A 14,120-nucleotide genomic window follows, 5' to 3' on the forward strand; every position below is an offset into this window, starting at 1 on the left:
GATATCAATATGTTATGTACAAACATGGCGGATCCTTGTGCGGATCAGATTGATGTTACCTCCTTTTGAGGATGCTCTCTTGGTGTCAGAAATCACAAAACCGCGTCGCTTTTGGCGTGTCCGATCGCATGCGCGGAGAGACTTCGACGAAAGGAAAAGCGCTTACAAATAATATGCAATGGCGACTGGGATGACCGTGTGCTGCTCTAGCTCTTGTAAGCTGGACACTAAACACTAACGGTGATTAATTCTTTCCATTTTGCTCTCCGTTGTCCCCCAACGAAAAATGTCATCAAGAAGAAGAATAACCACGTGGGAATGTGGGAATGTGGGAGGCAAACGGTACCGCGAGTCAATCTGCTGATATATGTGATATGTGATATTAACATCTATTGCACTGCTCTTTATCCGTATCGTCGTATGCTGAGCGGTGTCCACGTCCTTCGGGCACCGGCACAGCTCAGCTCGTCGGTATATTCATGCAAACTATATACTCAGCATAAAACTGCATGCAATTATGAGGCGCGATCAGCATCTGCTGGTGACGATGCTTTCTTCTAAACGCTTTTACATACGCACGTGTTTATATGAAGTATTTTGTGGACAGTGTTTTTGTGTGTTTATTAAAAGTTTATTTAATAGTTTGATCTTCGGATTCGTGGTTGAGTTGAGAAAAGGGATCAACGCCGGATCAAACGGCAGACGGAGTAGGTGGTCGCCTAGGGCCTCACCGTGTTAGAGGCCCCAAAAAATGTTTGTAATGCCCCTTCTTACTGCGCCTTTAGCTTTGCCTCATTTCAAGGGCCTCAATGCCCCCCAATTCATCGTTTTTAAAATTAGAGGCCCCATTTATAATTGCGCCCTGGGCCTCCAAAGGGATTGATCTTCCACTGTTGCGATGAAAGATTCATATGAATGACTCCTCTCCAAAGGTTAGTTAAACACCACACTAGCACCAAACAACGAACTATTACTCAATTTCCATACCAACATGAATGGCTACTAGATCAAAAACAATGAAATCGATCAAATTAAGCTACTCTAATGGGCGAATGCTTAAAATATGTGGCCTTTGTGATAGTTCGCTGTTGCTTATTTATTTTGTGGTCACTAAACAACGACCGCTACCTGCGTAATTAATCAAATCTAAATGATAGTTCATTTACGTAACTAACAGGTAATAATTCTTACACAAAATCTTTACCTTAATAAAGAATAAAGCTTAATCTGTTCAGAAGCATTTACTTTGAGATGATTTCGTTACACTGGTCGCACGCAGATTGGAAGGCGCTTTGGAGGATGATCCGCCAGCACGACCGCTCTCTTCATCAGCATCACTCAAATCATCCACTATGTCTGAAGTATCTTGCAGTGCTGCATCAGTCACATTATCGTCCTGCTGTTCGTCATCATCCGAATCCGGTCGAGGTTGCTGTGAAGCGATCAGTTCACCCTGCATATCCTTGTTCTTCAAATTACCCATCCAAAAGACGGCCGAACAGCGGTTGGCGACCAGTGCGGCTTTCACGCGATACACGAGCGTCTCGACCGATTCCCGCACGAACGGAATCTGCGCGAGGGCACCGGCCGATGAACCGGCACCCTTTGCCACCTTCGTCTGGCAGCATACGTTGTGCAGGTAGCGTGTGGTTGTCTGCAGTGTAGATAGCAGATTGGACGCACGCTCTGCGGATGATCGCAAAACATTTTCTAGTGCGGGTAGGCCGCTCTTCAGGAAGAGTTTGATAAATATTTGTGCGAACCGCAGGTAGATGCCGAAATTTCCAGCCTGTTGCGCACGCTTTACAATGTTCGTTAGTTCTCCGGTGGCTTCACAAGCCGTTTCCCATAGCTCCAGCCGGCGGTTCGGACCCCCGCTCGTACCGGAACGAATGCGTATTTCATCTTGCAAGACACGCAGAAATGCTCGACATAAACCCTTAAACAGTAGTGCGTAGTGTGCGCGCTTGAACGATGCAAACGTGCGGACAGTTGAGGGGTCGGTCGATTCTTTGCTTGCCGATTTCCCACCCTTTTTCGCACCAACTATCTGCTCATCGATGCTTACATCCTGACGCATATCAACGATAAGCTGCTTGAGCGATTTCAAACCAACGGTATCGATCAACCCATCCAGGATGGTTGTGAAGTGATGGTTTGATTTACTGTCCGCCGAACGGATGTCCGATGCGGTCAAGACGCTGCGCGTAAATCGAGCAATCGAACGGGAGGCGTTGGTGCGATCACCAACGCTCTCACCGATGGCACGTGCAAGTCGATACAGCTGAGCTGCGATCGAAAGATCACCGAAACACGATTCTTGTACGATTAGTCCTTTCAGCAGTAGCTTTGCCAGTTCTGTGAGATGCAAATCGTCCGCAGGGGAACCTTCGCTTTCGATCAGTTTCTCCACCAGCAGCCGCAATACGCGAGTCAAATCCGGCCGCCCGCGTTGTTCGCGGAATCGCTTCCATGTTAGTAGCGTCGTCGCAAGTCGAAGACTCCAAAGGTAGCAAGATTTCAGTGGTAACAGTTCCTGAAGGGAGGCGGGTTGCAAGCGGTTCATTCCTTCCTGCAGTAGCTGCTGCAGTTTTGCTGTACGCTCGACAAACTCTTGCCAACACTCGACCATGCAGCGTTGGTAGCGACCATCCGTGTCGCTGGATTGTTCCATTGCAACAGTTACGTTTTCCAGCACGAAGCGATATTCGGGTAGCGCTATGGCGGTACCGCGTTGTTCCGGGAGTTCCAGTACACGAGCGGGAACTAGCTGCACGGTGAACAGCCGCACCAGCTCCGGATCCATCCGGCGGAGAGCAAAAGCGCAACGTAGCAACAAACTCTGCTCGTTGAACTGTCCCACCGTTGAAGGAGCAGTTGCTGCCGCTGTTTGTGTACTGAGTGGAGCATCCAGATTGACCGTCTTGTCGTGCGATCCCGCTTTTGGACGCCCTGAACGCTGCGCATCGGCAAACTTTAGCTTCTTTGTGGCGGTAATGGGTGGATCCATAAAATCGGATGCTAACGGTGGCATGTACTCGCTGTCGGCAATCATGCGCTCCAGCATACGTCCTAGTCGATGTTCCAGCGTAACGAGTTCATGTAGACGTTCGAGAACCTAGAGAAATGAATGGAATTGCGCTATTTAATACATTCTTTTGGATAGAGAGATTTATAACACCAAAAAAAAAGCTTACTTTGCGGCGCATCACCTGATCCGTCTGTCCAACGAAAGCGCTAATACATTCCCGGAACCAGTTGCTCAGATAGAAGTAAATATCGAGCAGCAACGTACAGGAAGTTTCATCGTACGTGTCGATGGAAAATCGACGTTCCTCCTCTTCGACGACAGCGTAAATTTCCGGCACAACGAGCGTACATCCCAGCAGGGCATTGATCGACTCCAGCACGCCACCATACCGGATGAAGTGAAGGATGCGCATTAGACGGAAAATCGGTGCCAGATAGGTGATGCTAGAATGTCGGTTACCACCGTGTACGAGCACTCCACCTCCAACATTAACCGCGATCGTAGCCGCTTCCGTATTGGCAGCTTCCTCGTCCGTATCGTTAATGCACAGTTTGCGGGTAAGCAAAATCCCGGCCGGACCGGTTGGATCGCGCGATGCAAGTGGAGTTTCATGTTCCACCAGAAATGTCCCCTGGAAGTCCATCGTGATCGTATCGCAAAGCCATATGATGAACGTTTTCTCCCACGTCGGTGCCGATCGTGGACGAGTTTGGGCCAGCATGTTGGCCAGCTCGTCGTAACAGATAGCGAGCAGATCCGGCGATTGATTGGTGGACAGAAACAGTGTGCTGATGAGATTGGCCAAATTACGCCCAACGGCAGTGGGGATTTCGCTAACCGTACCGATCGTACGCTCCGAATCGAAGCTCGAACTTAGCTCGGGTGCATCTTCAGCGGCCGGCACAAGTGAAAGGTAGTACACCATCTGGACCAGCCCAATGATGCCTTTCTTTTTCGTGTCTTTGTTGTCACACATCAGCTGCTTCTTGACGATGATCTCCAGATTGTCCCGGATGGCTGTTAGCTCCGCATCTTCATCGGTAGGACGGGGAGGGATTACGGCAGCATAAATCACGCTGATTAGCGGACGGTACTGCCGAAGTGTTAGCTCCGGTGCGATGTCCAGAATTCGCAGCAACAGTTCCGCACTTCGTTCTATTTCCTTGGGATGGGATTCATGTAGCTTACCTACAAGCAAAGCGATAAAAAGTATTTCCATATTATGTATATTTTTGTTTAACAGGATGAAAGTGAAATACTCACGCAACGCTCCAATGCACCGGCCAATGAGAAAATCGTTCCTGCTCGCCACATTCGCGGACGCCATTTCGCAGATAAAACCGACAATCTTGCTCAACACGACTCGATTGTCGGATGCCACGATCGACTGATCGAGCGAAAACAGTGCACTCATCGCTGCCACACCAAACTCACACACGCGTTCATTCTTTTCGCGCGTACAACACTCGATCAGCTGCAGAAATCCATCAAGATGCGTTTGCAGCACCCGGTGAAAGCACCCACTGACCAACAGGTCCGTGTGCGCATCGGTAAAGAACTGCTGTTCGATCTTCTTGATCGCGAGTTTGCGTATACGCGGCGCTTTTACCTCGTTGATCGTGGTAGCGATGGTGAGCAGCAGCAGATCTATTGGAAGATGATCCTCCGCTCCCGGTAACTGTCGAATGACGCCGATCCATGCATCGTACAGCAATGCGGAAGCTGAAATTGCTTGGTAGATCGTTCGGAGCACCTGTTCCGCACAATCGTCCGCTGTGGAGGAGCTTTCAGTCCACGTCTCCGCATTGGCGCTAGTATCGAGCAGACGTCGAACTTCCCGAACGATGGAGGTAATGTTTTCCGGTGGTTCGGCACGGTTGAACTTCAGTAGCATCTTTACCAACGATGGATAATACCGCAGTGGACACCCATCCGCTACATACTGGACCACCTTTCGACGAAGCAGCTCGAGCGTTTGGACACTAAGGCACATTCCGGTGAACACCTCCACGGTGCTCTGTGTGATAAGGTCTTTGGGACGAGGTCGTAGCTTCACCAGCCGGGCTAGGGCATCATCGTGCTTCGACACATCGATTACATCCTCCAGACTGAAGATGATCTCATCGAACACCACCGAATTGCGGTTCGCTTTCCCCAGCAGCTCAAACACCTTCTCGAACACCAGCTCACCGTTCTGGACGTGATCTATAAACTTCAGCTGAGACAACACAAACCCCACAATGGAATCCTCAACGATTTCCCCATCGGGCGTAGAAATCGTGCCGAGTTCCTTCATCAAGTACGCAAACAGCAGCTCTATCAGCTTTAGCTGCAGAAAGTCCACTAGCAGGAACATCTTCATCAAGCTTTCTTGTACGGGTTTACGCACTGGCTGGAGTGATTCTTCGTACGCCGCGGACGTAGTCGGCACAACCTGGCAACATTCGAGTAGCTTCAGAAAACAGGTACGATCCTTCATGGTCGCTTCGATACCGGCCAGAAAGCGGCCCACATTCGTCGGGTAATCCGCATTTGTGCGTAAAACACTCTTCAACTTGTGCATGAACACGATCGGTTCACATTTAAGCACCACAACGCCGCCCGGTTCATCCAGACTAAGGCCAGCCATAAAGAGGACACTTTCGTAGTAATTCGTCGGGGGTCTCCGTCCCGGCTTTACAACCTGCGATCGTTGCAGATTGCTGCGCTGGGACAGGTACCGTCGCTGGCTGGCCGCTTGTGAGGCCGGTACCGAAAATTGACTGCCAAAGAAATCGTCCTCTTCGTTCTCATTTTGACCGCGATCGTTTCCGGCCAGTCCCTGGCGGCGCCGTTTCGCCTGCGAATAAGCTTCGTTCATGGGCAATTGTTTTCGTTACGAGAAATTACACGACCTTGCGACCGGTAGCTTTGTGCGCGCAATTTTGTTTTTAAACTGCTTGGTGGCATTTAAACGATTGACAGCCGTGCGAATGACAATGGTGCAGGGTTTGTCGCGCGCTAAAGTGTGCAAAACAATGTGAAAGGTATTTTCAAACAATGAGCTTGAAGATAACTACGAATTATCTGATTTTAAGGGTAAATGACTTCTAATATAATACTATACCGAGGAAATAACGTAAAGATACACTAGTAACATAGTATTATACTGAACTGATTGTTTCAGTGCGATCTTTATTCAATTTTTATCATGAGTCAATTAAAACAATACCATATTGACTTGTATTTTGTATGTATCTTTTGCATCAATTTAATGTGCACACAAAATATGTAAAGTTAGCTAATTTTACAGACATAAAAATAAATCCATTCACTTCCAGCAAACGAGTTTTGCAACTGTCAATGTACCGATCCTTCCACGGCAGTGTTTGCTGTCAAATCGTTCGAAACGAACCAACCCTGGCCAGCAGAGCACTTCAGAAAAAAGCGACAACGTTCTCGTCCCGCTCGCCTAATTTCGTGTGTGTGTCTGTCGAGCCGTTTTCGTTGCGTTGTGTTTTTCCGTCAGCGTTCGTTTTAATCGTGAGTACGTTGTGAATACGTGGTGATGTTGCGTTTAATCATTTTCCCGGCATTTGTGCGTGAAAAACACGGTGCAAAGTCGTAACTCCAGCGCACCCCGATACTAACGCGCCGCATGAGGGAGGAGACATAATTTCTTACCGTACTCTTCACCTTTTTCGGTGCTTTTTTTTCGGTGTGTTAAAGGTGGCGTGTAGTGTTGGTGGGTGCGTTGTACGGTTGTGTGTGCGAGACGGATGAATTGTGCGTGTGGGTGACATCGTTGTCAGTTGAATGAGAGAAGTGCACTGATTCTGGTTCTGTGTCTCCAACTACCCTTCGCCTTCTTGGCCGCTGCAGTGTTCCCCTTCATCATTTTGCAGCCGGAATATAATTTTAAATCCCAAAGCATTGGTAAAGCTATGCGACGTGCGTGCACCGGTTAGTGTTGGTGAATTTGGGGGAAAACCCCTTCCGAAAATGTGACCAATCTCTAGTATTGGTGAATAATCCGACCGGAGCGGAAGGTTACCGCTAAAGAGAGCGAGAATAGAACATATTCCCAATTGAATGTGCCTCTTGTTCAAAAGCCAAAAACACAAGCTATGTCCAAGACGAGTTGTCTAGCAACATTTAAAAATCGCAGCATACATGACGAGTTTTTTTTTGTATTGTTCCAGCAATTTCGACGACACTCGGCGATCTCTCGCATACTGTGAACCGGGAGGCACGTAAGCGAGAGAACGTTAGAGCGAGAGCACAAACTGCACACACGGTTGTGTACGTGTGCGTGCGTACATTTCTGAGGAAAAAAAAGGTTCACCATCATCATAGATGCGGCTTATTGATGGTATTTTCCACCCCTTAGCCATCCTCGCACTCTAAATTCCGTCCACCATTGCTGGCGTTCTGTATCATCGAGCTCTAGGGGACAGAGAAGAAAAAATGAAGATTGAAAACATATCAGAACATGCAACATGAAAGAGACATTTTTACGCTTGGAAACAATGCACACCGGAAGCTAAACTTTTTTAGGCACCGGAGTAAGTTTGTTTTGCTACCAGCGTTTAACGTTTGAATTATGTTCAGAATGTACGCCGAACTATGTTCAAGAATGCAGTAGGAAATTCAGAAACCGAACGAACTTCCCAGACCCCCATTCTAAATATGATTATGACTATACAGAACACGGCGCACGAGATGGTATGTGTGCATGTATATGACATATATGTATGTGGGTGTGTGTGGGTGTGTGTGTATGTGACGAGCTGCACCAGAAACCACATTAAATATGCTCCTAAAAGTAAAGCAACATACACCCGCCGGGACGACATCACCATCCGCGTTGGCGTAAGGGGTTTATGATCATCATGATGGTGGTAGTGATGATGATGATGATGATGAAGCTCTCACATGGCCAACTATGCCGAGAGATTTGCATCAACTTTCAACCCCTAAATGGCCGAAGGTAACACGAGAGACAGAGCGAGAGAGAGAGAGAGAAAGAAAGAGAGGGATGAGTAAGGAGCGTGCGGTGCAACTTTACCCTTTTCTCCAAATTCTCAAGTGCATCTTCTTTCCTGCATGCACGACACATCATAAGGGAGAAAAAGAACGCATTTCTTCTTCTTCTTAGGCTGTTGCTTTTTTTCGTTAACATTTTTTAAATTCTCCTCCCTACAGTAGCTTCTGAGGAGTTACGCATGAAGTGCTTATGTTGTTTTTTTTATTTCGGGGTGTTCTTCGAGTGTGTGGGTGAGTGCATGTGCTCCCAATTATGTTTGCAGTGTGCACCGTTTACTTTCCGCTTCGTTTGTAAACCGCCTACTGTGCTGCACATATTTTATCCACTTTAGGGGTGCTTTCCCATCCCTCACTAATTTACTTTTTATTGGTTTTGTTTTACAGCATGAACACATCAAACCCCAATGCGTTATGCTAAATTGGGTACTGTAATGCGTCGGTCGTTCTAAATTTCTTTTGAATAATTCGATTCAAGATTGGTGATATTTTTAGCCAAACGTTCCAAACACCATCCAGTCCCGAAACCCGGCAATGTTCCCTGGCAGGTTGCAGAAGCTGCGGAAACCCATTAGTAGTCGTGCTCGGGTTTCCGTGGAAATTGTTGTGCAAATGTTTGTTTTTACACAATACGCGCGGCAAACTTCCGTGCGCTTTCTTGTGGAAGGATTTAAACTTCTTTTGCCCCCTTTGCCCGCCCCGACAACCCGGAATCCACATGTTGCCGCCGTCGGTTAGCTATAAATAACTGATTGAATTTGTTCAACAACTGTAGTCACCGGATTGCACACACTCGATTACATTCGATATTTTTTATGGCATTGTGGTCTTGCCGTTGAATGCCAATGGGCAAACGGTGTTAAACAAACTGTGAATTTGTCGGGAACTTCAACCTTATCTGCTGGATTGATACCAAAAGACAGCTAGTTTCGATATCATCTGCTATCAGAGGATCGCATCTGTTCATGTTATTGGAATAAGAGAAAGAAATATCTCTAGATTTGTGCTGGTCAGCCTCAAGAATCATGAATCACGAATGAGGCCAGCTCGAGTAATGATTTTATGCACTTGCGAACTCAGGACCCACTATGGCCGCTTAGTCCGGTTAAAGTTCACTATATTGGCATTTTCCGAGTTACGCGAATTCGAGATATGCGAATTCCACAATTTTGACAGTTAGTGTAACTTATGTATGTGGAATTGAATTTTTTTATTTTTCAAATTTCAAATTTTCCCAAAAATACGTTACATTTTATTATTATGCATAGTTTTTGATAAAAATTTAACTTAATTATCTGAGTAAACGTAAAAATATCAACTTTTATTGCGCTTTGTACCGTGAAAAGAAGAAATCGATCTCTGAATACTAAATATAAACGATATTATAAAGGGAATTCAAGTTAAGCGAAAATCGCGAAAATTATTCGCGTAAATCGAGAAAAGATTGTATTCTAAAAAAAAACTCTTATATACTACACAGACAGATGTACAAACAGTCACATTGATTTGATTACCAAAAAGCATACCAAAATCTTAAAGAAAGAAGATACTCCCACTCGTTGAATACAATTCCAAAGAGTCCAATTAAATTGCGCCACTTAATGAAGGGCAATTAATAAGGTCGTATTGAATTTCTTATGTTTTGTGTTTTTTTTTCCTAAAATTTCACCTTCACTTTTCCTCCGGCTATGTACTGTTTTGGTTAAAAATTCATCGAACGAAATATTCCACTGCTTTTCGATTGTCGTTCTCAAACGCGCTTCCTTTATATTCGATGAATTACATCCCATAATTGGGTTGATCATTACATTTCTTGCAGAAATCTACAATTCTTGCTCCAAAAGAAGCGAAAGGTAGTCATATCAGGTTAAAAGTTGCTATAGAAAACCTTCCTATTGCTTATTGCCTATAGAAATAAATGTGTTTCAATCGGGAGTGTTCAGCTGTCTAACATACTGCTGATTGTTGGATGAAAATTACATTATTTCCTCCAACCACAACTGTCACAATTCACTTTAACTCATACTCGCCTTTGTACAGCCGATGAAAAATTGTGTAAGAAAAGGAAGAAAAATGCGGACAAAACTTCCCAACAAAACTTTCCCAATAACCTATTATTATTTCATTGTCGATGCGAGTGAGTCAACTATGACACCATCCCTCCTTGCTTGAACCACATTTTCCTCTGCTGAATGTTTTTCACTTCACTACCCACCCTATCTTGTACAGCACCACCACCAGCAGCAGCCTCCCTTTACAAAACGTCAACAATCGGCGAAAAATCAGCCTACTTTTTTAAAACTTTTCATACTTACCCTTCGCTCTCTCCGGCGTGCCTTTTGTTTTACGGTGTGTGTTAACGTGCGTGTGTGTATGCTTGCGCGCGAAAGAAAGAGAAGCATTCTTTGTCTCATTCCGGCTAAAGTTAAACTGGGTGAAACGAAAAAAGACAACTCTTAGGTAAAAGTCTGGTCTGGTGGTAGTGGCTGCGTGTATAATTTTCTGCCGCTGGTTGGTTATTTTTAAAATCTGATTAGATTCTTGCTCGCTCCTGCCACGCTGTAGTACCACCGGCGAAACGCATCTTGTAACCTTTTAGTCCCGGTTTTTGCCGGCTGGCTTACACGCCGAAATTGTCGAATGTGAATCTTCTGCAACACATACGCGCGCACGCACGCGTACACTATCGATTGGCTGTCGGAGAGGTGGTACGGAGACTCGGAGACACGCTGTGAACAATGTAAATGCGTGGGTTACTGCGATGGCGATCGCATGTTGGTTACGATTTTCCCAATTTTCGGTGAAATCGTTTCCCCGTGGATGCCGAGAACTGTCCGTTTTTTTTTATTGTTCAAAAGTCAAGTTTTAAACACCACCGCCTTAGGATGATGATATCATTGCGAGGTTGAAAATGGTGGAAATTTATCGGAGATGGATGCCACCCGCAGTGTATACGTTGGGTGTTACGCGCGCTAATCTTTGGGACAGTCGTTGTGTGTCGCTGTTCTATTCGTCGAGCGAGCAAACGTGGTGAATCTGGGCGGAAAATTTGCGAAAACGGGTTAACTTTCCTACGCGTTTCGCATTCCATTTTAAATGAAACTTTATGCGACTTTTTGACCAGCACCTAACGGCACACACCCTCACAGGAAATTCAATGCTCAGAAAATGATGCATGATGCACAGATCTGGTATTTGGCACGAGATTGGCGTTATTGTTGCGCAAAACTAAAAATAACGCACATTCGTTTGGCGATTCGATTGTGACGCAGAACTTACAATGTCTGGTGGGCAAAAAACGCGGAGGATCGTACCTTAAGTTCGCAAGCTTATATCTTAAAACATATATTAGCTGATATCTAGCGGCGACTTCAAAGCTGGTTTATATCACATTGAAGGATTTGATGTATCTGCTCGTTACTTTTGATCTGCTGTCATGTTAAACGACCGTATGGGAGTTTTTGCACAATTTTATGAACAAATCATACTTAAGTTTCTTTGGGATCGTTTCTAAAATGTTTGTTTACTATTCAAAAATGTGAAAAACCATTACCAAACCTGCGTGAAATAAAGAAGAGAAACGATTAGTTTTAGAATATTAGAATTAAGATGCTCTGTCAACCGATTCGAAGATTCCATAATAGTAATGGGAAGTAAGGAACACGGACTTCATGGAACGGTTGCGTTCCTTAGTTGGTGTGCACTACACAAGGCTTCCTGAAATCCTGAAATTACATACCTATTAGAGCTAGTGTTAGGTGAATCTGAATCAGAATTAGACTTCTTAATGTATCTAAGAACCAGATGAATGAATCTGAATCTCTATTACAAAGATTCATGAATCACCGCAGATTTAAGACTCCTACCTATGAGCCGGTTCTTCTTGTCAAGCTTCTTCCCTTGAACTCTACACACTCATCCGTTTCCAAAATTAGGCCCAACTACCATTCAACTTGAGGTTATGATGCGCTACTGTTCGAAGGATTCATGACTCTTTTGAGAGTAGATTCCAGATTTGAATAACTCCTCATTAAAGTTTCATATTATTTCTCTTCTTTAACCCTTTCAACGCCGTGTCAAAATCGTGCAAGGTTCGGATTTCCTTAGAGCATCACTGATATGTCTACAAACTACGAAACGCATACAGAAAAATTAGCTTAATGTATGATCGTTCCCAATAGTTTTTAGTATTGGGTGAATCTGATTGGGAATCAGAAATCTGAATGATTTTTTTAATTAAATAAAAGGATCTGATTGTAGCGGCCCGGCGAACGGACCAATCCTCCGTAGCAAGGACTGACTATCCGGCTACTTGGTAAAATAAGTCGATACGGCCAGGCCATTCTAACGAAACAAAAAAAAAGCCCTGATTCCCTATTCTGAAGCTTCATGACTCCGTCAAGATTCATGAATGCTCAATGATTCTTCTTGATTCTTTGCTTAAAATTCACTTAAATGACTCTTCAGAAAGTATTAATTAAACACAACACTATTATTCTTTGTAGTAAAGGTAGAGATCCGAACTTGTACTATATATTTAGCAGCATTTTTATAAAATATTTTAAATAAACGTAAAAAATGTGAAACTTGACAGTATAATGTTTCAAAAATTGAAAATCAACTACAACACAATTTCGTTTTCCGCAATTCCTTTTGTTGTTGTTTTTTTTCATTCTTTCGTAATGTAAAGCAGTAAGTTAAAAACAAAAGAAAGATTTTTATGCGTTCGTACCAATTTCGCTGATGTACAAATTAACACACGTGCTGTTTATTGGTGAGCCCAGATCCGTGTGTTGGTAAAGGATGCCTGATTTTATTGCTTCACATTAAGCGGTACGCTGCGTGCGAACGAATTAAACGCACGCTGGCTGGATTGTGTGTTTGTAGTAGGTGGATATCGTTTCCGATTTTCCTTTCTCAACATAGCTGACAGCAGGATAGCGAAAACCAAGAAACCGACAGCAAGAAAATCACCCAACGGAACGAATAAAGATAAAACCATCGATCATTCACGCTGGTGTGTGGTTTGCTGGGTTTTTGGGTGGCCCACAGAAAAAAAAATAACCGAAATCGATAACCTTCGCGGCATAAGGCCAGATTTATTGTCAGATTATCGCAAATATTAAACGAGCCGGTCAGAACAGACAAGCCAGACAAATAAAAAAACAACCTTCTGCAAACAGTTTTAAACGTAGCACTCCGCTAGGTTGTGAGATGAAAACCTTCTCACCTTTGCGGCGTGGGGAAAAAGGCGTGTTGAATTTGCACCAAAATTCCACACGTTCTTTAGCGAGAAATAAAAAACGATAAGGCAATGCTTACAGTTTCCGAAATGAATGATTTATTTCCCGACCCGCTCCGGAACATCAGCCTTCAAACATCCTTTCCCTTATCGACCCACCCGAAGCGCATGGCGCTTGTTACCCGCACACCCACAAAGGATGCGTCCGGCAAAGAGTGAGAGTGAAATTGTCCACGCTCGTTACGGGTATCACCCGACTGATAACGCGCAGTAGTAAGAGTGAGGGAATGGAAGGGATGGAAAGGGGAGATATAAAAGAACATGAATTTCTTAGAGGGCAACACCCTCCGCTTTGTGTTGGGGGTGTGGAACAAAAAAAAAGTATTGGTCTCTGGGAGTGTGCAGTTTGAAGTTCGGAGTTCAATGGAATGTGGAAAATGCGGACTGTGTGTATGTGAGAAAGAGAGAGAGATACCAAGTGTGAGAGGAAAACGTTTTGCATCGCTCCGCTTCCGCTTCCGAATCAGTGACCAGTGAGTGTGGGAATAAACATTCAAGAGCAACCGCGTGCGAGATGAGACTCACGTCAAGGTTACTAGAATCGACTGTGTGTACTTAGATTGAAATGTAATAATATACAGCTTTTTGTATAAGTTAACTTTTTGGTTTTGGTGAAAAAGATACAAAAGGAAAATTAGTTGATTGTAGATTTTGGTCTGCTTGGAGGACAAAAATCTTGGATAACTTATGAATTTTTGAGGATTTATGAATGTTGAAAATAGATATTCCGATTCATTCATTCCGTTCAGCAATTAATTGCGATTT

The 14,120-nt window shown here is 44.5% G+C and overlaps 2 protein-coding genes across 3 annotated transcripts in view; one reads left to right on the top strand and one right to left on the bottom strand.

The window, feature by feature from the left end:
- Positions 1-1,209: 1,209 nt before the first annotated feature.
- LOC128298428 (Fanconi anemia group D2 protein homolog) lies at positions 1,210-5,891 on the bottom strand. Its single transcript, XM_053034177.1, has 3 exons — positions 4,295-5,891; positions 3,198-4,219; positions 1,210-3,118 (listed from the first exon to the last, which is right to left on the bottom strand). The coding sequence occupies exons 1-3, from the start codon at positions 5,889-5,891 to the stop codon at positions 1,232-1,234; spliced, it is 4,506 nt and encodes a 1,501-aa protein (XP_052890137.1). The 3' UTR covers positions 1,210-1,231.
- Positions 5,892-6,438: 547 nt separating this feature from the next.
- The window catches only part of LOC128296949 (growth factor receptor-bound protein 2), a 37,696-nt gene continuing 30,014 nt past the window's right edge, over positions 6,439-14,120 (top strand). Inside the window, exon 1 of one of the 2 annotated variants that reach the window (XM_053032484.1) lies at positions 6,439-6,553. The gene's annotated coding sequence lies outside the window, so the exon portion shown is untranslated. Of the gene's footprint in view, positions 6,558-14,120 lie in introns of both variants that reach the window. The other variant, XM_053032485.1, reaches the window with a different exon arrangement.

This window comes from Anopheles moucheti, chromosome 2, assembly GCF_943734755.1.
Source record: "Anopheles moucheti chromosome 2, idAnoMoucSN_F20_07, whole genome shotgun sequence".
NCBI lineage: Eukaryota > Metazoa > Arthropoda > Insecta > Diptera > Culicidae > Anopheles > Anopheles moucheti.